At 45.9% G+C, this 23705-nt stretch overlaps 1 protein-coding gene across 1 annotated transcript in view; it reads right to left on the reverse strand.

Annotated features, from left to right (window-relative positions):
* Window positions 1-14561: 14561 nt before the first annotated feature.
* The window catches only part of LOC142379122 (uncharacterized), a 34343-nt gene continuing 25199 nt past the window's right edge, over window positions 14562-23705 (reverse strand). The window contains exons 7-8 of the mRNA XM_075464258.1: window positions 18820-19216; window positions 14562-16149 (exon numbers count right to left, since the gene is read on the reverse strand). Coding sequence (XP_075320373.1) covers window positions 15488-16149; window positions 18820-19216 — 1059 coding nt within the window. The 3' untranslated portion in view covers window positions 14562-15487. The remainder of the gene's footprint in view (window positions 16150-18819; window positions 19217-23705) is intronic.

A 23705-nucleotide genomic window follows, 5' to 3' on the forward strand; every position in this document is an offset into this window, starting at 1 on the left:
GGTCAAATTGAGTGGACTGATGTTCTACAAACAGATGATCTAGAGGCTTCTTGTGAATCCTTCATAGGCACAGTAAATAAAATTAAGGAAAAATACAACAGATCATTTAAAAACAGACGTGCTAAGAGTAACCTACCTTGGTTTAATGAGAAACTGTGGGATTTAATGAAAAAACGTGATTTTGCTTTAAAAATAGCACTTAAGTCCAAATCAATTAGTGAGGGACGAGTTTTTAAAAATCTCCGCAACAAAGTGGTTAATGAATTAAGAAAAGCAAAAGCCAATTTCTTCATGACTATTATTAAAGAAGGGAAAGGAAATAGCAAATTAATATGGAAGAATATTAATAAGTTAACAAAGACTGACAGTAAGCAAAATCAAGGACATGGACGAGAACTGAAAATACAGGGAATTATTACAAATGATTTGAATGAAATTGCCCCCACATTTAATAAATATTTTATTGACTCAGTACAGAATTTGTCACACGCCTTTGGTGCAAGATCTAAACAAATCTCAGCACCGAAACACACCAAACCGGTTTTTAACATAACTGAAGTTCCTCAAGGAAAGGTTTTAAAAATCCTAAGCACTTTAAAGTCTTCTAAGGCAAAAGATGTGTTTGAGTGGGACTCAACTTTTATTAAAAGCAATAATCACTCCCTCAGCACTCCAATTGCACGTTTGGTTAATATGTCATTTAAACAGTCAACCTTCCCAAATGCATGGAAGTCTGCAGTTGTAGTTCCAATTTTTAAAACAGGTGAACCACCTGAGGTGAAAAATTATAGACCCATCAGTATCTTGCCCGTTGTATCTAAGATCGCTGAAAAAGTGGTAGCTGAACAACTAACCGCCTTTTTAAACTCAGGACAAGACTCACTTCATCCTATGCAATTTGGGTTCAGGAAAAATCATTCAACTGAAATGGCAACCTGCTATCTCACTGAAAAAATCAAAACAAATATTGACAGTGGGAGAGCTGTAGGTGCTGTATTTTTGGACCTGAGCAAAGCATTTGATACTGTTAATCATAGTGTTCTGCTCTCAAAAATGTCCAATTTTAATTTGTCTGTGGAAACAATGAAATGGATGGAGTCCTACCTCACTGGAAGAAAACAATGCACTAGAGTTGGGGATAGTACCTCATCTTTTATTGGCTGCTCTGTTGGGGTCCCGCAGGGCTCAATTTTAGGACCTCTTTTATTTAGCTTATATGTAAATGATCTGCCACTTGTATGTCCAGAAGTTGACACCCAAATGTACGCAGATGACACGGTCATCCTCGCACATGGAAAGAACAGATGTGAGGTGGCAGCCAAATTAACAGAAGCATTGGCTGAAATTTCTGATTGGCTCTCAGAGTCCTGCCTGACACTCAACATCAGCAAAACAGCATGTATGTACTTTTATAATAGAAAAAACGGAAATCAGCCTGATATCATTGTTAAAGGAGAAAGGATCCAGACTGTTTCAAATTTTAAATATTTAGGAATAAGTGTTGACTCACAGCTCTCCTTTAAGAAACATGTGAAGCAGGTGTGTAATACAGTCAAATTCAATTTAAGGAATTTTAGGTACATTAGGAACCAGCTCCCTCTGGATGCAGCAAAACTTTACATGCACTCCATGATCTTTTCACACATCTCTTACTGTTTTACAAGCTGGTCACAAACTGGGAAAACAACAATTGCTCCACTGCAAACACTTTACAAACAAACACTCAAAGTACTGGATAAAAAGCCATTCAAATATCACCACTGTAAAATCATTCAAAGGCATAATCTCATGACCTTTGACAGCTTTTTGTTTCTTGCTGATGTATGTTTAGTTTACAAAATAATTAACAATTTGGCCGCTCCTCCGTTGAATGAGTTTGTGTCACTGCACTCAGACAATGGAAGGAGAACTAGAACGTCCAACAGAGGGGACTGTGTAGTACAGCACAGATCCACTGAGTTTGGCACATCCGTATTTTCAGTTAGAGCCACAAAGTCTTGGAACTCAGTACCGAGCCAGATAAGACAGTGGAACACCTTTGCTGTTTTTAAATGTAAGATGAAGTCATGGCTGAAATCAACCCAAGCATGTACCCATCATGCATAGACTGTTGTCTTAATGTTGTGATGTCCTGTTGTTATGGTGTCCTAATGTTGTGCTGTTGTTGTTGTTGTTGTTGTGTCCTAATGTTGTGATTTTACTGTTTGTATTATGCTGCTGTGTTTTATTGTTGTAGAATTGTGTGTTACTGTTTTTGTTAGGTTTTCCTTTTGACAGAGATCCTCTGTTTCCTGCCCAGGGACTACAGATGAAAATTAGCTTATAGCTAACTCTGGTACTGCTAATGAGCTGTGCATTGTCCCTGCTAAATAAACAAATAAATAAATAGAAATAGAATGTGCACTTGGCACCAGGACACCCTAGGCCGCAGCTCGATGATCGACCTTGTGGTTGTATCGTCGGACTTGCGGCCGTATGTCCTGGACACTCGGGTGAAGAGAGGATCTGATCACCACCTGGTGGTGAGCTGGCTCCGCTGGTGGGAGAGGAAGCCGGTCAGACCTGGCAGGCCCAAACGTATTGTGAGGGTCTGTTGGGAACGGCTGGCGGAATCCCCTGTAAGGAGGAGTTTCAACTCCCACCTCCGGCAGAGCTTCAACCATGTCCCGGGGGAGATGGGGGACATTGAGCCCGAATGGGCCATGTTCCGTGCCTCCATTGTTGAGGCGGCCGACCGGAGCTGTGGCCGTAAGGTGGTTGGTGCTTGTCGTGGCGGCAATCCCCGAACCCGCTGGTGGACCCCAGTGGTGAGGGAAGCCGTCAAGCTGAAGAAGGAGTCCTATCGGGCCTTTTTGGCCAGTGGGACTCTGGAAGCAGCTGATGGGTACCGACAGGCCAAGCGGAACGCAGCCTCGGCGGTTGCTGAGGCAAAAACTCGGGCTTGGGAGGAGTTCGGGGAGGCCATGGAGAATGATTTCCGGACGGCCTTGAGGAGTTTCTGGTCCACCATCCGGCGGCTCAGGGGGGGGAAAGTGGTGCACCGTCAACACCGTGTATGGTGAGGGCGGGGCTCTGCTGACTTCAACTAGGGACGTCGTGAGTCGGTGGGGGGAATACTTCGAGGGCCTCCTCAATCCTACCGACACGCCTTCCGATGAGGAAGCAGAGTTGGGGAGCTCGGACGTGGGGCCTCCCATTTCTGGGGCTGAGGTTGCCGAGGTGGTTAAAAGACTCCTCGGTGGCAAGGCCCCGGGGGTGGATGAGGTCCGTCCTGAGTTCCTCAAGGCTCTGGATGTGGTAGGGCTGTCTTGGTTGACACACCTCTGCAGCATCGCGTGGACATCGGGGGCAGTGTCTCTGGACTGGCAGATCATGGGTGGTGGTCCCCCTCTTTAAAAAGGGGGACCGGAGGGTGTGTTCCAACTATAGGGGGATCACACTCCTCAGCCTCCCTGGTAAGGTCTTTTCGGGGGTACTGGAGAGAAGGATCCGCCGGATAGTCGAATCTCAGATCCAGGAGGTGCAGTGTGGTTTTCCTCCTGGCCGTGGAACAGTGGACCAGCTCTATACCCTCCGCAGGATCCTGGAGGGTGCATGGGAGTTCGTCCAACCGGTCTACATGTGTTTTGTGGACTTGGAGAAGGCGTTCGACCGTGTCCCTCGGGGACTCTTGTGGGGGGTGCTCCGGGAGTATGGAGTGCCGGACTCCTTGATATGGGCTGTTCGGTCTCTGTATGACCGGTGTCAGAGTTTGGTCCGCATTGTTTCCTGTGAGGGTTGGACTCCGTCAGGGCTGCCCTTTGTCACCGATTCTGTTCATAATTTTTATGGACAGAATTTCTAGGCGCAGCCAGGGCGTTGAGGGGGTCCGGTTTGGCGACCTCAGAATCGGGTCTCTTCTTTTTGCGGACGATGCGGTTCTGTTGGCGTCGTCGGGCCGTGACCTTCAGCTCTCACTGGAGCGGTTCGCAGCCGAGTGTGAAGCGGCTGGGATGAGAATCAGCACCTCCAAATCTGAGACCATGGTCCTCAGCCGGAAAAGGGTGGAATGCTCTCTCCGGGTCGGGAATAAGATCCTTCCCCAAGTGGAGGAGTTCAAGTATCTCGGGGTCTTGTTCACGAGTGAGGGACGAATGGAGCAGGAGATTGACAGACGGATCGGTGCGGCGTCTGCAGTGATGCGGCGTCTGCAGTGATGCGGGCTCTGCACCGGCCCGTCGTGGTGAAGAAGGAGCTGAGCCAGAAGGCCAAGCTCTCGATTTACCGGTCAATCTATGTTCCTACCCTCACCTATGGTCACGAGCTGTGGGTAGTGACCTAAAGAACGAGATCGCGAATACAAGCGGCCGAAATGAGTTTCCTCGGCAGGGTGTCTGGGCTCTCCCTTAGAGATAGGGTGAGAAGCTCGGTCATCCGGGAGGGGCTCGGAGTAGAACCGCTGCTCCTCCGCATCCAGAGGAGTCAGATGAGGTGGCTCGGGGACCTGGTTAGGATGCCTCCTGGATGCCTCCCCGGTGAGGTGTTCCGGGCCCGTCCCACTGGGAAGAGGCCCCGGGGAAGACCCAGGACACGTTGGAGAGACTATGTTTCTCGGCTGGCCTGGGAACGCCTCGGGGTCCCCCCAGAAGAGCTGGAGGAAGTGGCCGGGGACAGGGACGTCTGGGTTTCTCTGCTCAAGCTGCTGCCCCCGCGACCCGATCCCCGGACCAGCGGAAGATAATGGATGGATGGGTCATCTCAAAGCACTTTATAAAAAAAGCAGGTTAACAGGTTCAATTAAAATCCAGTCTGATACATATGGGGCGGTCATATGCATTGAAACAGGCAATATGACTGATATCAAATAACGTTGCGGAGCACTTTTTTTTATTCCAACACCACACAGTCACATCTACAGTACACGCGAGATGAACACGCACACATGCTTGCTCAGATTAACCCCTCTGATCCCGCTCTAACATTCACACACAACAGGCCAAGCCTATTTACACATAAATGCACAGATGAAACTATAGCAAACAACACAGTACATCCAGTCCAGTCCACAACAACAACCAAAACTCATCTTGCTGCCTTGAATCTAAATCAACATCATAGTTATTATCATCACAAGTCAACACTCAAACTGATGTGCAGAGCCGCATGCGCGCGCACACACACACACACACACACACACACACACACCCAATAGCACAGTTATATGAAAAGTAAGCAACACAACAGAAGTACACCTACTGCAGCCATACCACAGAAAATGACATGTGGGTTATGTAATAAAAACTGACTTACTTAAATGTCGGTATAGTATAATGGCAGTTGTAGATCAGGAAAAAAAGTAGCTGTCTGCCTATCAGAAGGTCAGTGGTATGATTCCTGGCTTACCTGGACCATTTGTCAAACATTGCCTCCAAAAAAATCCATCAGTTTGTGACTGGTGTGATAGAGAAAATAGTACTGCCTTGCCTGTAATACTGTATAAACTAAGAAGTGTTGTACAAGTGTGAGTGTGTGAATGGATGAATGTGACTTGTAGTGTAAAAGTGGGCTAAATTAATTCAATTCAATTCAAATTCAAAAATACTTTATTTATCCCAGAGGGAAATTAAATGTTGATGTAACTCAATTAAATCAAGGAGTTATTATAGATGCTGATGGCTGTGGGCAGGAAAGATTTCCTGTAGCGGTCCGTTTTGCATCCAAACTGAAGAAGCCTTTGACTGAAGAGACTCTGTTTTCCGATAACAGTCTCATGGAGAGGATGTTCAGGGTTGTCCATAATTCTCTTGATTTTATGCAAAATCCTTCTTTGCATTATTGTCTCCAGAGGTTCCACAGTCGTCCCCAGAACAGAACCAGCCTTCCTTATCAGGTTGTTGAGTCTTTTTAGGTCCCTGGTTCTGATGCTGCTGCCCCAACAGATGACGCCAGAGGAAATGACGCTCTCAACAACAGACTTGTAGAATATCTGCAACATCTTGTTGCAAACCTTGAAGGACCTTAGCTTCCTCAAGAAGTACAGTCTGCTCTGTCCTTTCTTGTAGATGACTTCACTGTTGTGTCTCCAGTCCAGTCTGTTGTCCAGATGAACACCAAGGTATTTATATTCCTCAACCACCTCCACTTCTTCTCCCATGATGGAAACAGGGTTTGATCTGACCCTGTTTCTCCTGAAATCTACAATCATCCCCTTTGTTTTGTTAACATTCAAGATGAGATGATTGTTCCCACACCATGCCACAAAGCGGTCCACCAGCTCTCTGTACTCAGCTTCTTGTCCATCTCTGATACACCCGACAACTGCAGAGTCATCTGAATATTTCTGTAGATGACAGGAGTCTGACTTGTACTGGAAGTCTGAAGTGTACAGAGTGAAAAGGAATGGTGAGAGCACAGTCCCCTGTGGTGCTCCTGTGCTGCTGATCACCTGGTTAGACACACAATTCTTCAGTCTGACAAACTGTGGTCTGTTTGTCAGGTAGTCATTAATCCAGGTGATTGTTGAGGCCTCCACCTGACTCTTCTGGAGTTTCAGATGAAGCAGTTCAGGCTGAATTGTGTTAAATGCACTGGAGAAATCAAAGAACATGATCCTCACAGTGCTGCCTGCTTTGTCCAGATGACAGTGGGTTTGTTGAAGCAGGTGTATGATAGCGTCTTCAACTCCAACTCCATGGCGATAAGCAAACTGCAGGGGGTCCTGATATGTGCTGGTTTGCTTACACAGGTGGGTCAACAGGAGTCTCTCCAGGACCTTCATGACCACCACTCCCCTTCTCCGCTCTCTACACTGGCTCCCTGTAGCTGCTCGCATCCAGTTTAAGACTCTGGTGCTAGCCTACAGGGCAGTGGAAGGAACAGCTCCTTCATACCTCCAGGCTATGGTCAAGCCCTACACCCCCGCCCGACCACTTCGCTCTGCGGCCACCAGGCGCCTGGCTGCCCCGTCACTCAGGGGTCCCTGCGCACGATCGACACGGTCACGGCTTTTCTCTGTTCTGGCACCCCGATGGTGGAACGATCTCCCGACTGATATCAGGACAGCTGAGTCGCTGCCCATCTTTCGCCGTAGGCTGAAAACCCACCTCTTCAAGAAAAACTACCCTGATCCGCCCTCTTAGGACAGCACCTGCGCCGTCCTAGTTCCTTACGCACTTATTGTTTCCTCCACCACTGGCACCCTCTATATTTTCATTACCCCCTACCCGAACCAGGGTTTGAATCCCAGTCCTGCTTTTTCTTACCTCTTTTATTTCTTCCCCTACCCGAACCAGGGTTTGCATCCCATTCCTGCTTTTCTTACCTCTTTTATGTCTTCCCCTACCCGAACCAGGGTTTGCATCCCATTCCTGCTTTTCTTACCTCTTTTATTTCTTCCCCTACCCGAACCAGGGTTTGCATCCCCACCCCGCTGTGACTGGTGTGCAGTTGGTGAGAGGCTGGTTGGTTATCGCACTTACTCTAGCACTAGTTTTGCTCTTAGCTGTTTGGTATTAGAAGGAAATGCACTTATGATTTCTTGTGACCTGAAGTTCTTTTGCCTACCGATGTTGAACGCACTTATTGTAAGTCGCTTTGGTTAAAAGCGTCTGCAAAATGACCGTAATGTAATATAATGTAATGGGATGTCAGGGCAACAGGTCTGTAGTCATTGATGACTGAAGGGTGAGTTTTCTTTGGTACCGGAACCAGACAGGATGTCTTCCACAACAGTGGTACCCTCTCTTGGGTCAAGCTAAGGTTGAAAAGGTGTTGCAGAATCCCACAGAGCCTCTTTGCACAGGCCTTCAGGACTCGGGGGCTGACACCATCTGGACCTGCAGCCTTGTTCCGGTTCAGTCTCTCCAACTGCCTCTTCACCTGAGTTCTAGAAACAGAAAAGTGGGAGGGGGAGGCAAAGGGGACAGCAGCATCTCCTGATTTGGTTGAAGACAAACTAGTGGAAGCAGAAGAATCCATGACTGAGGTGGAGGTGGAGATGTTACAGGAAAGCTGTGGGTCAGAGGAGAGTGGGATGTCTCTTTGGCTAGGAACAGGAGGGGAGGATGATGAGCTTGTTCCTGAACTAAACCTGTTGAAGAATGTGTTCAGCTCATTTGCTCTGTCCAGACTTCCATCCGATCCTCCCTCTGCTTGAGGCCTGTGATCTTCTTCATTCCTGACCACACATCTCTGATATTGCTCCTCTGCAGTTTACTCTCAAGCTTCTTTCTATATACCTCCTTGCTCTCTCTGATCTTGACTTTGAGCTGCTTCTGTATACTCCTCAGTAACTCCCTGTCTCGCTCCCTAAAGGCTCTTTTTTTTCTTGTTCAATAGTTCCTTTAGCTCACTGGTGATCCAGGGTTTGTTATTAGGGAAGCATCTCACTGTTCTGGTGGGGATGGTGTTGTCCACACAGAAGTTTATATAGTCAGTCACACACTCAGTCATGGCATTAATGTCCTCTCCATGTGGCTTACAAAGAGAAATCCAATCGGTTGCATCAAAACAACCCTGTAAGGCTTCTTCAGCTTCCTGTGACCACTTTCTAACAGTCCTTTTTGTGACAGGTAGTCTCTGGACAAGGGGTTTATATGCTGAACAGAGAAAAACAAGGTTGTGATCTGATTTACCCAGGGGAGGTCTTGATTTGGAAATGTATGAATCTTTGACATTTGTGTAAAACAAATCCAATGTCTTGTTTTCTCTGGTAAAGCAGCTGACAAACTGTTGAAAAGTTGGCAGTGTAGCAGAGAGTGAGGCATGATTAAAATCACCAGATATTGCCACAAAAGAATTGGGGTGTTGTGTCTGTATCTTAGCAACAACGGAACTGATGACATCACATGCAGTGTCGGCAACAGCTGAGGGTGGAATGTAAACCGCCACCAAAACAACACTGGTGAACTCTCTTGGCAAATAATATGGACGAAAACTGCCAATAGTTCAATGTCAGGACTGCAGAGACGACTCTTCACAGTAACATGTCCTGGGTGACACCATCTGTTGTTGACAAGCACTGCCAATCCACCCCCTTTCCTTTTCCTGCTACTCTTTAAATCTCGATCTGCTCGTCCAGTCAGGAAGCCCGGCAAAGAGACGCTGGAGTCGGGGATATGATCCTGCAGCCATGTCTCAGTAAAACACATAATGCTACATTCCCGATATTCTTGCTGAGTCCTTGTCAAGGCTAGAAGTTCATCCAACTTGTTAGCTAACGATCTTACATTGCCCATGATGATGGATGGCAGAGATGGTTTGAACTTCTTCTTTCTCTCTCTCCTCTTTGCTCCTGCTCTGCATCCACGACGCCTCCTTTTCAATTCCAGTGGGATTTCTGGCTTCAGTTGTCGAATTATTTCTGCTTTTCCAATGTTAATCAGCTGCTCCCTGTTGTAAACCACCCCGTTGCTATGGTTATGCATCATAACAAAAGAGCAAAATATACAAAAGTATTGGGAAAAATCAATCCAGCTGCACAGCATCCAAGGCAGGAAGGAACAGTTGTCCAAAAAATGTTATTTCTTCCAAGAAAAAACAGGAATGAAATTTAGAAAAAAAGAATCTCAATGTGAGGTACAGAGCTACTCCAACGTGCTGCCACCCTCAGCGGCGCATTCCAGAACATTACTAAATAAATTACTAAATAAATACAGTTTATTTACTGTTGATTAATTTCCATACAGTCCAAATAATTCTAACCATTCATGAAAAGCTGTCAAGCTAATAGAGCTCAGAAAAACTTAATGTCGAGAACAAGACAAATCCAGATTAATTAAAGAGGAGATATCTAAGATGCAGAGTGGGAAGAAGAAGGAGAAGGAAATTTCAGTCATTTCACCCTTTGATCGTCAGGTAAAGTATGAGATCTCTTGTAGATAAAATGGATGAGCTTGAAGCCTTGACATCTCAGGAATATCAGGAAGGCAATATTTGTTTCGCTGAGACCTGGCTGCAGGAACAACTGTAACACCTCTCCACTCAGCTTTAAGACGATACTGGCAGAAAGAGACTGCAGACAGAGACTGCAGACAGAGCGGTAACAGTAAAGGAGGAGGATCACAGAGCTTGTTAACAACAGATGGTGTAATCCTGGACATGTCACTGAGAAGGAGTGTCTCTGCACCCCAGATGTTGAACTGTTAGCAGTAAGTTTCTGTTCATGTTGTCTATTGAAAGAGTTCATCTGTGTTACCTGCTGACGCTGTGTTACATCATCAGCTAAGTTGTTGCTAAGCTACAGAAACAACACCCCAAAGAAACCCCAGTTTGAATTATTAAAATGTAATATTAAAATGGCTTAAAAAAAACAAAAACGTCTCGCCGTGGCCAGGCACTCAATGACTGCAACTAAAGCCGTGCAATCAGTTGTTGCCTCATCATGATGGCACTTTGATGGGGCGGTCCATGAGGGGGGTCTTCTGGCACCACACCTTCTGGTCTGCCTGGGCTGGTTCAGGTAGTAGGAGACCCTCGTTCATGGCAATATTGTGCAAATCCGGCATGCCTTCTCTGGGCTATAGAGCAGTTTGCCCCCCGCTGTATCGAGACACCTGGCCTTCAGCTCACCAATAGTGCGCTCCACAACAGCACGGGTGCTTTGATGCGTATATGTGTGCAGTCTATTGCTTCAATTATGTTTGGCAGTCCAGCCACGGCATTAAAGTCCCTCTTAATTTGTACTTGTTGGACAGCGGTGTATGGGAATCTGATGTACCATGGGTGATAAACTGATGAGAGCTTTGATGACCAAGGGGAGCGCACGACTCAGAGGACTGGGACACCCGCGATCTGTCTCCAATCTCCCTCTGAAAGGTTCCAGAGGCCAAAAATCCAAGGGTGGTGAGGACCTGGACGTGTGGTGAGTTTGATCGGCAAGCTGCATATTTGCAGCAGCACAGTCCTTGGCAATCTAAATCGCGATGTCAGCCATTCGTCTGTGTCCGCAGGAGATCTACACGGTCTCTGAACACACACTCTCTTCCAAGAGCCTGACGCGCTAAGGCATCCAAAAGTAGCAAGTCAGCCACTGGTTACACTTCCCATTGACTTTGTTATTTACAGAGTCAGATTAACCTTATTAGTGCATAATTTAAGTCAAACAGAATCATTTCAGCATCATTATAATATAATATGCATTATAATAATAATAATAATAATAATAATAATCAATTACATTTGTAAAGCACTTTTCATTTCATACGGAATCTCAAAGTGCTATTATACATCATATGGGTATAATGTATATATTTATTTATGTTTGCTTCAAAGTGTTAGACCCGATTCTTTATATTGGAAGCCCAAGAACCAGTTGGAGCAGTCGTAAGTTAAACAAAGTATTTATTGGAGGTCACAGGTCAAGTATCAGCGCTGGACTCGGAGAGACAGAGTTCTCGCATGAAATCCGTCCGACCAAGTCCCGAGATCCGGAAACATTTCATATTTATGTTCACCCTTATCTCAGAGGTTGTACCTACATTTGACGACGCATCATTGAATATTTACTCATGATGTGAGCAGGCCATCCACCGTCTTCGTCATGTTCTTTGGATGTGATAAGCGATGTGTGTGTGTGAGTGTTGTTTCAGGCGTGCATCTACTGCACCAGACCTATCTGTCCGAAGAGACGCTTTATCTGACCCAGTTATTTTATCCCGCTACGTCATCTTAAAGTGTTGGACATACATTCGCGTTGTATGAGCAGAGTGTAACGTACAAACTAGGAACATAGATTATCTAGAGAACTACAGAATATGAATACATAAAGTCTAAGAATAAAGCCAATTTATAACAAAAGTAATTAAATATACAATCCATTAGTCAAGCAAACTTGATTGGAATAACAGCGGACTATTTTAGGAAACTCCTACGACAGGTCTGGATCACTCGCAAATTCTGTTCGCAAAAGAAAACGTAAAATACGAACAAATTGGTGAATGCGCAAATTCTCTTAAATCAATCGATTTAAGAACAAATCTGTTTGTACCAACGGTTGTTGCAGGAGGCCCATTAATCCCTCTGAGAGATTAAATTTATTAAAAACAATGCAGATCAGTTATAGATTTAGGAAGTGACTGGAACTGTACTGCAGATACTGCAGTTTATAGAAACACCTGAACCTCATCTTCCATCAATTTCCCACATGACTGCATTAGTAGCAGAAAATGATTTTGAGGATTGAGGGGGCCCTCGAAGTATTCCCCCCACCGACTCACGACGTCCCTAGATGAGGTCAGCAGAGCCCCGCCCTCACCATACACGGTGTTGACGGTGCACCGCTTCCCCCCCCCCTGAGCCGCCGGATGGTGGACCAGAAACTCTTCGAGGCCGTCCGGAAATCATTCTCCATGGCCTCCCCGAACTCCTCCCAAGCCCAAGTTTTTGCCTCAGCAACCGCCGAAGCTACGTTCCGCTTGGCCTGTCGGTACCCATCAGCTGCTTCCAGAGTCCCACTGGCCAAAAAGGCCCGATAGGACTCCTTCTTCAGCTTGACGGCTTTGGTGTCCACCAGCGGGTTCGGGGATTGCCGCCACGACAGGCACCAACCACCTTACGGCCACAGCTCCGGTCGGCCGCCTCAACAATGGAGGCACGGAACATGGCCCATTCGGACTCAATGTCCCCCACCTTCCCCGGGACATGGTTGAAGCTCTGCCGGAGGTGGGAGTTAGAGTTCTCAACGGGCCTGAAAATTACAACCCGACCCGACCTGGCCCGTGGCTTTCAAAGCCCGAGCCCGATGTAACCCGACACATCAATATGAATTATCTACCCGAACCCCGCCCGACCCCGGGGGTCGAGTTTTCCCATGTTATCCTATGGAGACTGACGGGCTGTGGGTCGTTACGGCACTTATGTGCAGTGGCGGTGGCCGAATGCCCACAGCTTACTGTATGGCGGCTCAGGCTGGATGTCCCTGTTTTTTTGCTGTCATATTTTAACAGCACCTTGCATTTTGAGCATTGCACATAACCTGTGGAATTTCCATCAGAATCCAGCACCACTCCAAACACTTTCCAGACCTCTGATTTTCCCACTCCTGTAGCGATGGTGAATTCACCTATAGCAAGTTTGCTCTTCACCAACTCCATCTTCTTCTCCGCTAAAGGCGTGCACGCAGCGGTGTCATGTCTGTCCCCGCTCCATGCAGACTTTCGTTACGAACGATAGATAGATAGATAGATAGATACTTTATTGATCCCCAAGGGGAAATTCACCATGATTCACGGTAAACAGCAGCGATGATTATACTTTTTTTTTTTTCACTGGGCGAAAAAGATTAAGCCCAAGGACCGACCCGACCCGAGTCATCTGGGCACAGACCCGGCCACCAGGCGTTCGCCGGCAGGCCCCACCCCTGGGCCTGGCTCCAGGGGGAGGCCCCGGTGACCCGCGTCCGGGCGAAGGAACGCGTTCTCCAACAATATTGTTTATCATCATAGGGGGTTTTTGTGAGCTGTTCTTTGTCTGGTCCCTCATCTAAGATCTGTTTGCCTTGGGTGACCCTACCAGGGGCTTAAAGCCCCGGGCAACATAGCTCCCAGACTCATTGGGGCGCGCAAACCCCCCCACCACGGTGACAGCTCATGGGGGGGGATTTAATAGATGATTGAAGAAAATTCCATCATACAATCAGGCAGTACACCTGGATGGTTTCTGATGATAATGTGAAGGCTGCTCACTTAGATTGCTTTTATAACAATCAAATCCATGACAATAGGTTGTCATGGATGCCAAACATCTCTCCAGTTGGTTTCTTAGATCATCATTTAGTCACCATAGACATCTCTTTAATCGTCCCACTGCAACTCTCTTTCTATTGGCATTTAAACACCCAACTCCTTCAAAATGAAGATTTTTGTAGGTCTCTGACTTTAGGACTCATTGGAAGCTTAGGAAGAAAGACTTCATTAACTTTGCCCAGTAGTGGGAAATATGGAAAAATCAATTGAAGAATTTCCTTTTTCTATTTACAACGCACACTATAGCTGCTGAAAAGGATATTCTTAAGAACTTAGTGAAGGAAGTTAGGTGTTTGGCCAAGGATCAGTCCTCTGTTTCTTTTGAGGTGTCTGCTGCTGTACGACAACACAGCTGTGGTTGGTCCCCTGGAATTAATGGTTTCCCTGCAGTTTTATCAGTCAGATTTATTTGATGTCCTCACAGAATGCCAGGATATTTGGACTGCCAATCAGCTGCATTCGAGCCGTTCTGACTCTTCTGCCCAAAAAGAGGGATCTTGGTCTTCTAAAGAACTGGAGACCTGTCTCCCTGCTGTCCACAGACTATAAAATTATTGCAAAGGTTCTTGCAAATAGACTTAAAGACTGCATAGATGCAGTGGTGCACATGAGCCAGGCCTACTGTGTGCTAGGATGAACAATAATGGACAATCTATTTTTTATGAGAGACTTAATTGATTGCTCTAATGAGTGTCATAATTGTCTGAGATTAACACATACAGATAATTTAATTTAGTTGTGTTTTAATATATAATGCCAGTTCATAACAGAAGTCATCTCAAAAGTTCAATTTAGCTCTAATAACACCACTGAAAGACAGCAGAACTCAACAGAGATGAATATAGACAGAGAGAATTTAATTTGATTTGTGTCTCATTGAAAGGTTAATTACAGCAATTTCAAAGTTCAAATGTACAAAATTACATTGAACAGGACAAAATATCATCTTAAAGGAGCAACTTGAGGACATTGGAACATCGCTGTCTGATTGACACAAAAGACTGTGCTTCCTACGTATCTGAAGAGCTACACTTTCAGTCTCTCTTGTTGTGAACTGGAAGGGAGTAGATTTCAGAGAAGTTGACAGTAATGAACAACATCAAATAACTGGAACACTATTGTTGGAACGCATCCATTCTCCCAAGCACTGCTGATGATGGTTTGTTACCAAGACTACTGAAGCTTTCAATGCATGTGTATCTAATTGGTGTACAGTTGTTTCACACTTTCAGTACAAAGACGTGTGGAAAATAACAATTCTCCTTAAATCTTTTCTCAAAACAAGAATCCTTGTACTTGTTCTTCACCAGCTGCACTTACCAGTTTTTGGGTTGAACTGTCAGCTTGACATTAGCCCATAGCTGACATCAGGCCTTGGAAAAACATTATACTTTATGCAATCTATAGTCATGAAAAGCAAAAAACTAAATCAATGTCTACCATGAATCATGAAAATATACATTATATAGTTGCTTGTGAGCTTGAAGAAGGTAGTTCAGTTTAGCTGCTGACTGCTTGTTTAGATCAGGGTATGTTTACTACCAAATAAAAAACACCACATGGACACATTAAGAAGGTTCAGAACTTGAGTTTCTCCAGAGACACCCTTTAACTTAGAGGTAATGGTTTGATCATAAATTAGAAAAAACATTTTGAACATACAAAAGACAATAAGTGAACATGTTAACTGTTCCAAATTTTATACTGTTGCTGTATCACCGTTTAAGAATGAGGAAGTGTCCACAGCAGCTCTTGTCCTCCTCAGTTTACTGTGTGTGTGATCGGCACATTCCTAAAGCCCCCCTCGTTTGTGGTCTGCAGACCATGGTAGATTGCTGGTGTGTCCTGAGGTTGCAGATCCAGGCAAACTTCTTCCCACACTGGTCACAGCTGAAGGGCTTCTCCCCAGTGTGAACCCTCTGGTGCTTCTTCAGGTTTCCAGCTTCTGAGAAGCGTTTCCCACAAGTGTTACAGGCAAACGGTTTTTCCCCTGTGTGGACTCTCTCATGGGCCTCTAAGTTGGACAGGCCTGAAAAAGCCTTGCCACAGGCTCGGCATACATAGCTTTTTCTGCGACGCTCCCAAGGTCCAGTGCTGGCCGTCGAACTTTCACGGTGGCAAGCGATTGTGCTGGGTTGATGCTGTGCAGTGCTAGCTACCTCAGCGTCTGCCAATGCAGCCGTGCTTCCATTGACAGACAAAGAGGACTGTTGAGCCACAGTGCAGCTTATAGTCCTACTGGTTGAGCTGATTCCAGAGACACCTATGTTGTCACCACCACTCCTGTTACTGACAGCAGCTGTGCTGAAGGACAGCTGAGAGAGTTTGCTGCCATGCCGCTGCTGCAGTTGAGCCCGTGCATTCGTTGCCATGACTGCTGGTCTTTTACATGGAGGCAGCATCCTCAAAGGTGTGGACTCAGACGTCCCTGCAGACAGGTCACGGAGAATAGTGTCACAACAGATTCACTGAAAAGACCACAGAAAGGATGCAGATAGCTGTGGATAAATGTTGCCGTGTGATTTTCCAATCTAAAAAACCCAAAGGTAATCCTCTGATAGTAAAAGGAAGCTCCCCTGGGGTGTGAAACTGTCCCACAAGAACTAAATCAGGCAGCTGAGCCCAACAAAACTAAACTGAAGACCTGCAGCTGACTTTGAATTTTATCTTACCATTTTATCTTGCTTTTTTTCTGAAAAAAAAGGTAGAATAACCATCCATCCATCCATCCATCATCTTCCGCTTCTCCGGGGTTCGGGTCGCGGGGGCAGCAGCTTGAGCAGAGAAACCCAGACGTCCCTGTCCCCGACCACTTCCTCCATCTCTTCCGGGGGGACCCCGCGACATTCCCAGGTCAGCCGAGAGACATAGTCTCTCCAACGTGTCCTGGGTTTTTTCCCGGGGCCTCCTCCCAGTGGGACGTGCCCAGAACACCTCACCAGGGAGGTGTCCAGGAGGCATCCTAACCAGATGCCCGAGCCACCTCATCTGACTCCTCTGGATGCGGAGGAGCAGCGGTTCTACTCCGAGCCCCTCCCGGATGACCGAGCTTCTCACCCTATCTCTAAGGGAGAGCCCAGACACCCTGCGGAGGAAACTCATTTCGGCCGCTTGTATTCGCGATCTCGTTCTTTCGGTCACTACCCACAGCTCGTGACCATAGGTGAGGGTAGGAACTCGTTCTTTCGGTCACTACCCACAGCTCGTGACCATAGGTGAGGGTAGGAACACAGATCGAGAGCTTGGCCTTCTGGCTCAGCTCCTTCTTCACCACGACGGGCCGGTGCAGAGCCCGCATCACTGCAGACGCCGCACCGATCCGCCTGTCAATCTCCTGCTCCATTCGTCCCTCACTCGTGAACAAGACCCCGAGATACTTGAACTCCTCCACTTGGGGAAGGATCTCATTCCCGACCCGGAAAGGGCATTCCACCCTTTTCCGGCCGAAGACCATGGTCTCGGATTTGGAGGTGCTGATTCTCATCCCAGCCGCTTCACACTCGGCTGCAAACCGCTCCAGTGAGAGCTGAAGGTCACGACCCGACGATGCTAACAGAACCACATCATCCGCAAAAAGCAGAGACCCGATTCTGAGGTCACCAAACCAGACCACATCAACGCCATGGCTGCACCTAGAAATTCTGTCCATAAAAATTATGAACAGAATCGGTGACAAAGGGCAGCCCTGACGGAGTCCAACCCTCACAGGAAACATGTCCGACTTACTGCCGGCAATACGGACCAAACTCTGACACCGGTCATACAGAGACCAAACAGCCCATATCAAGGGGTCCGGCACTCCATACTCCCTGAGCACCCCCCACAGGACTCCCCGAGGGACACGGTCAAAGGCCTTCTCCAAGCCCACAAAACACAGACTGGTTGGGCGAACTCCCATGCACCTTCCAGGATCCTGCCGAGGGTATAGAGCTGGTCCACTGTTCCACGGCCAGGACGAAAACCGCACTGCACCTCCTGAATCCGAAATTCAACTATCTGATGGATCCTCCTCTCCAGTACCCCCCAATAGACCTTACCAGGGAGGCTGAGTGTGATCCCCCTGTAGTTGAAACACACCTTTCGGTCCCCATTTTTAAAGAGGGGGACCACCACCCCGATCTGCCAGTCCAGAGGCACTGCCCCCGATATCCATGCCATGTTGCAGAGGCATGTCAACCAAGACAGCCCTACCACATCCAGAGCCTTGAGGAACTCTGGATGGGCCTCATCCACCCCTGGGGCCTTGCCACCGAGGAGCTTTTTGACCACCTCGGCAACCTCAGCCCCAGAAATTGGAGGCCCCACGTCCGAGCTCTCCGACTCTGCTTCCTCATCGGAAGGTGTGTTGGTAGGATTGAGGGAGGTCCTCGAAGTATTCCCCCCACCTACTCACAACACAGGATTCCGCCAGACGTTCCCAGCAGACCCTCACAATACGTTTGGGCCTGCCAGGTCTGATTGGCATCCTCCCCCGTCTGATTGGCATCCTCCCCCGTCTGATTGGCATCCTCCCCCAACAGCGGGCGGAACCAATTCACCACCAGGTGGTGATCAGTTGACAGCTCCGCCCCTCTCTTCACCCGAGTGTCCAGGACATACGGCCGCAAGTCCGACGATACAACCACAAAGTCGATCATCGAGCTGCGGCACATATGGACACCCTTATGCCTGAACATAGTGTTCGTTATGGACAGTCCATGACGAGCACAGAAGTCCAACAACAGAACACTATCCCGCTCTGATTCAGATCCGGGGGGTCGTTCCTCTCAATTACCTCCCTCCAGGTCTCACTGTCATTGCCCACGTGAGCATTGAAGTCCCCCAGCAGGACGAGGGAGTCTCCTGCAGGAGCACTCTCCAGTGAATATTTATATTCACAAAGTCTTTGTCAGACAAAAGAAATCTATTTGTGATCAGTAATGAGATTGTGTTCAAGAGACTGAACTGTGTGAGCGAAAATGAATCAACTCAGAAATATATACACAGGCGACGTGCACTTGGCAGGATATATCGGATCATTTCAGTGAAACAGTCGCGCTTAAATCACAATAACAGCTGCACATGAAGGCTGCATGAAGAAAACATAATGGTACATTACCTACTGAGCTGCTGGCTGCAGAGGACAATCTATACCCTCCACTCAGGGTTGTTGCTGATGAATCTGAAGCATGTGATGGCACAAATGTATTCCAAGGATGGGACTTGATCTCTACAACACTAACTTCATCCTGATCATCAACCATTGAATCATCATTGGTGAAACAACATGAAGGGTCACCGGAGGCCAATAAAGAGTCTTTATCAGGGGCCCAGCGGTTGAAGAAAGTCTCGAGCTCAAACAGAGAACATTCAGAGCTCAGAGAGCTCATACTGTTGGTTTTATTGTTCAGCATGGTGGACTTGGCGGGTGTGTTGATGTCGGGTACTTTCAGCTGGACTGCCAATACACTGCTGGAGTCTTCTGATATCCTGGAAATCAGCTGAGGCGCTGCAGACTGGGGAAGGGGGGAGACATGGGCATGTGAGAGACCAAATTGAATTACTTAGAATGGAGGGGAAAAAACTAACATAATAAAACTACAAAAGTATTCAAAATATCTTGTAAAGCTTTTGACACAAATCCATAAGACTAGAGCTTCCTGGCTTTCCAGGGGGTACATGTGCAAATGAATGAAGAAATAAATAAAACTACCAGTTACACATGTACAAAATGTATGCACTGTGTCTCAACCAAGTCCTGGAGAGAAGGGCCACATGAGAACTTAACCTTGTCGTGATCATGTTTAGGTAGGCAAGAAATGGGTCCCAAATAACAGAACTTTCCAGTCCAATTAATCTTCATAAACCTGAATCTTTCCATCTGTATGACAGAGGTCATATCAGCTAGCCATCTCTATAAGGAGCTGGGAGAGATAGACTTCCAATCCATCGGGATGAGCCTTTTAGCAACAATAATCCCCAGCATCAGAGATTGTCGCATTGCTGTAGGTTGTTTTGCTGTACCCTGCGAGCAGCCAAGGATGTCAAGTTCAGGGTCTGGTTGGAAAGTTCTCTTGTTCTCTTCAGGTGGCCCTGAAGTGCAAATCACAACGGCAAAAGAGAAAACACAATGGCAAATCAAATGCAGCTGTTGAACGCCTTCTCCAAGTCCACAAAACATATGTAGGGCGAACTCCCATGCACCCTCCAGGACTCTGCTGAGGGTGTAGAGCTGGTCCACTGTTCCACAGCCAGAACGAAAACCACACTGCACCTCCTGAATCCAAGGTTCGACTATCCGACGGATCCTCCTTTCTAGTACAGTACCCCTGAATAGACCTTACCAGGGAAGCTGAGGAGTGTGATCCCCCTGTACCGTCCTGATGTCCACGTGATGTTGCAGAGGCGTGTCAACCAAGACAGCCCTACCACATCCAGAGCCTTGAGGAACTCGGGACGGACCTCATCCACCCCCGGGGCCTTGCCACCGAGGAGCTTTTTGACCACCTCGGCAACCTCAGCCCCAGAAATGGGAGGCCCCACGTCCGAGCTCTCCGACTCGGAAGGTGTGTCGGTAGGATTGAGGAGGTCCTCGAAGTATTCCCCCCACCGACTCACAACGTCCCCAGTTGAGGTCAGTGCTTGCATGCAGGCGTCGTTAGAACCTTGCTCCTGGTTGGCCACATGGGCATGTAGTTCGGGCTGTGAGGCTGCAAGTAACTGTAATTTAGCCTCAAAGTCATCAAAGCATTCATTAATCTCGGCCAGTTGTGCCAGAGGTTTCTTCCTGTTAAAAGGGAGTCGTTTCTCTCCACAGTCGCCTCAGGCACGCTCAGGAACATGGCATTCGTTATGAGCAATCCATCACGAGCACATAAGTCCAATAACAAAACACTGCTCGGGTATAGATCAGGAAGGCTGTTCCTCCCAATCTCTTCCCGCCAAGTCATTCCATCAACAAAACTGAATTCTCAAGTGGCACTTCTTCCAAGACACCGCCCAGAGTTGGCCAAATAATCTGAAGTGCTGCTCAGTGCATATAAATGTAAAACGCAGAGAATTGACCAACTCATTCACTGAGGATAACTCTAACAATAAGGTGCTCAGCCAGGGGGGTATGTGTGTATCCGCACACTCGCTCCACTATTCCACTGGGCAGCTCCAGAGCTATCTCGTACTTGGGAGACTCCTCCAGAGTATTTCCCATCTGTAGCCCAGTGACAGCTGGGATAGGCTCCAGCACTCCCTACACTGTACAAGAAATAGAACGGAAGGAAAATGGATGTATAAATCAATTTTTTTGTTTATGTAAAGATAAACAAATGTCTATCAACACTTTAATGTGATACCAAGTGCCAGCTATCCAATCAGACATTTGATTCCACTGACAATTGGTTGCTCGTCTTTGTTTCATTCATACCTTCAAAGAGTCTCATTACACATAAAGGTTGTTGGAATTGCTCAATTCTGGATTCTTAGTCTTTAGTCTTTCACGATCAGCTGTAACCCACAAGTTGAGCCATTTGTCATTCTTTTTGGAATCTTGGCTCAGCATGTGTTGAGTGGTGAGTGGATCAGGGTTTGTTGAGCTCTCTTTACGATGTCACACCTTTACTTCTCAATCCACAGTTGTTTTTTATATTTCCCCTTGGCTGCCGACTATCCTAAAATGAAAAGTCTGTTTCCTTATTCTGATAACAAACCAGCAGGCAGAAGCAATCATGTCATCATCTGCAGTAGAACCGACAAATAAAAAGCTTTTCATGAAAACATACGAATATTTGTAGCTTTTTCTGGCATTTTAGGTTGTAAATGGGACTAGTACGAACTCTGCAGAGTGCTGCTTTGGAGGTTCTGCCACGTGTGATTTTAGGGTTAGAACCATGTGGATGATTGACCACTAAACAATGTTAAGCCCATTTTGAACTTAGGTGAATGCAGTATGTTTCCACTCAGTCTTTTTATTCCTTCTATAAAGCTTTAAAAGTCCCACTATATGAGACTAGCTATGGACAAGCTCTTTCTCAGTGCTTTGTAAAAAAAAAAAACACAAAAAAAAAACGTAGGTTTATAAGATTGAATAATTCTTATATTACTCCAGACATAAAATCCTCACAAGACTGTCTTCTGTTTGTTCTGACATAACATCAGAGATGTTGTAGGTTGGTGCTCAATACCAATAACTTATCATGTTACCTATTTTTATTTTGAAGCATGCAAACATTACATGATGTAAGTTTTTATACACTAGATCTAGTTACTGAATGAGAATTGCTGATAATATTGTGTCACATTTTTGTATGGTTCATAATAAAAACACAATTCATGCTTGTTTTTGTAAAGTTTTATTGATTCACATTAAAGCTTGACATGATTTTACAAAATTGTGACACAATAGAAAAAGCTACTTTTACATTTGCCATATATAGTACCTCTGAAAAGTTCAGACACACTAACTCATTGCATGGTTTTTCACAATTTTCAACATGAAACAATACCATCCAATCACTTTCTATTGGACTTTTTCCATTACACGTAGATACTATTTTTTCTATTTCATTATTTTTACTATCTCAGATAAGGCTCAAAGTGAGCTGAGCTAATACACTAATGTGACCACTGATTGGTGAGCTGTGGGCAAAGTGTACCAACACACTAACTTGTTCTCCGAAGAGAGAAATTGTTTGTATCCTGTGCTCACAGTTATTAAATCTGTGTGAAAGAACGGAAAAACATAAGGCATGAATATCCACTGTGTTTGCACACACTGCACATCTAAGTGTATTAATTATTAATCCAAGAGTACATTCATAAACAATGTTATCGATTAACACATAGTATTTCTTTTCTTTGATGATTGGAGGTTAGCTTTATAGTGAATAGTTGGTCAGTCACAAACTAACATATTGTAATTGATACTTTACTCTTACATAATCGAGTTGAATCATACCCTGCTGGGAAAAATGACATTTGGAACAACTGGAATAAAGACCTTTCTTATCATAAAACAGTGTAATGTGCATTCCTTTGTTTCTTGGCCAAAATGATATATCCTCCCACTGCTATGCAGACGGCAGTTGGATATCACTTTTATGCCCCAAGATGTTTCTAAGCTACAGATCTTTCACAGCTGCTCAGACTCTGTTCAAAGTTGGATGTCTGACAGCTTTCTCCACCTTAATGAAGAGAAAACAGAGTCCTCGTCTGTGCCCCACAGATCTGTGTCTAAGGTCATGGAAACTCTGGGTCCTCTTGCTTCTTCTGATAAATTTTCAAATCTCTGCCTCACTCTTGTATTTATCACTAAGGAAATATTGCAGAGTTAGGCCCATTGTGTCCCGCTCCGAGCTGGAAACTGTTCTTACTGCATTTATTCCACCAGGTTTGGATTATTGTAATTCTTTGTAAAACTCTTTAGAACATCTGCAGGTTGTTCAGAATGCTGCTGCTAGGCAGCAGACTCTGGAACTCTCTCCCTCTGAGCCTGAGATCTGTGGACTCTTAAAAAGCAACTAAAAATACATCTTTTAAAACTTGCTTTGGGTTAACTTTTCTTTTTATGTTCTAGCATTTTGTTGTGAAGCCCTTTGTGACATTCCTCTTGAAAGGTGCTTTATGAATAAAATATTCCTTACTTACTTAAAACACTTCTCCTCCACAAAGGCCTGATTCAAATAGTTTATTCCTGTCGGTTTAAGTTGACATGTGTCTGCTACTTGACCTGCCTCTGATCTGATGTGCTGGCAGCCATTGTCTGAGGCTGGTAACTCTAATCACCTCGTCCTCTCCTTTACTGTAGACTGAAACCATTACAGGTGACAATTTTCATGAAGCTACTTAAGACACTGACAATACTGTGCAAAGCAATCGTTAAGGCATGTACTGGCTACTCTAAAGAACATCAAATAGTTTAGCTTTAGGTTACCATCAAACCTTGGTCACTTTTATATCAAAACACCTCTTTAATATAACAACAGCAGTAGGAATTATTCAGCTCATCTGCAG

This window comes from Odontesthes bonariensis, chromosome 4 (assembly GCF_027942865.1).
Source record: "Odontesthes bonariensis isolate fOdoBon6 chromosome 4, fOdoBon6.hap1, whole genome shotgun sequence".
NCBI lineage: Eukaryota > Metazoa > Chordata > Actinopteri > Atheriniformes > Atherinopsidae > Odontesthes > Odontesthes bonariensis.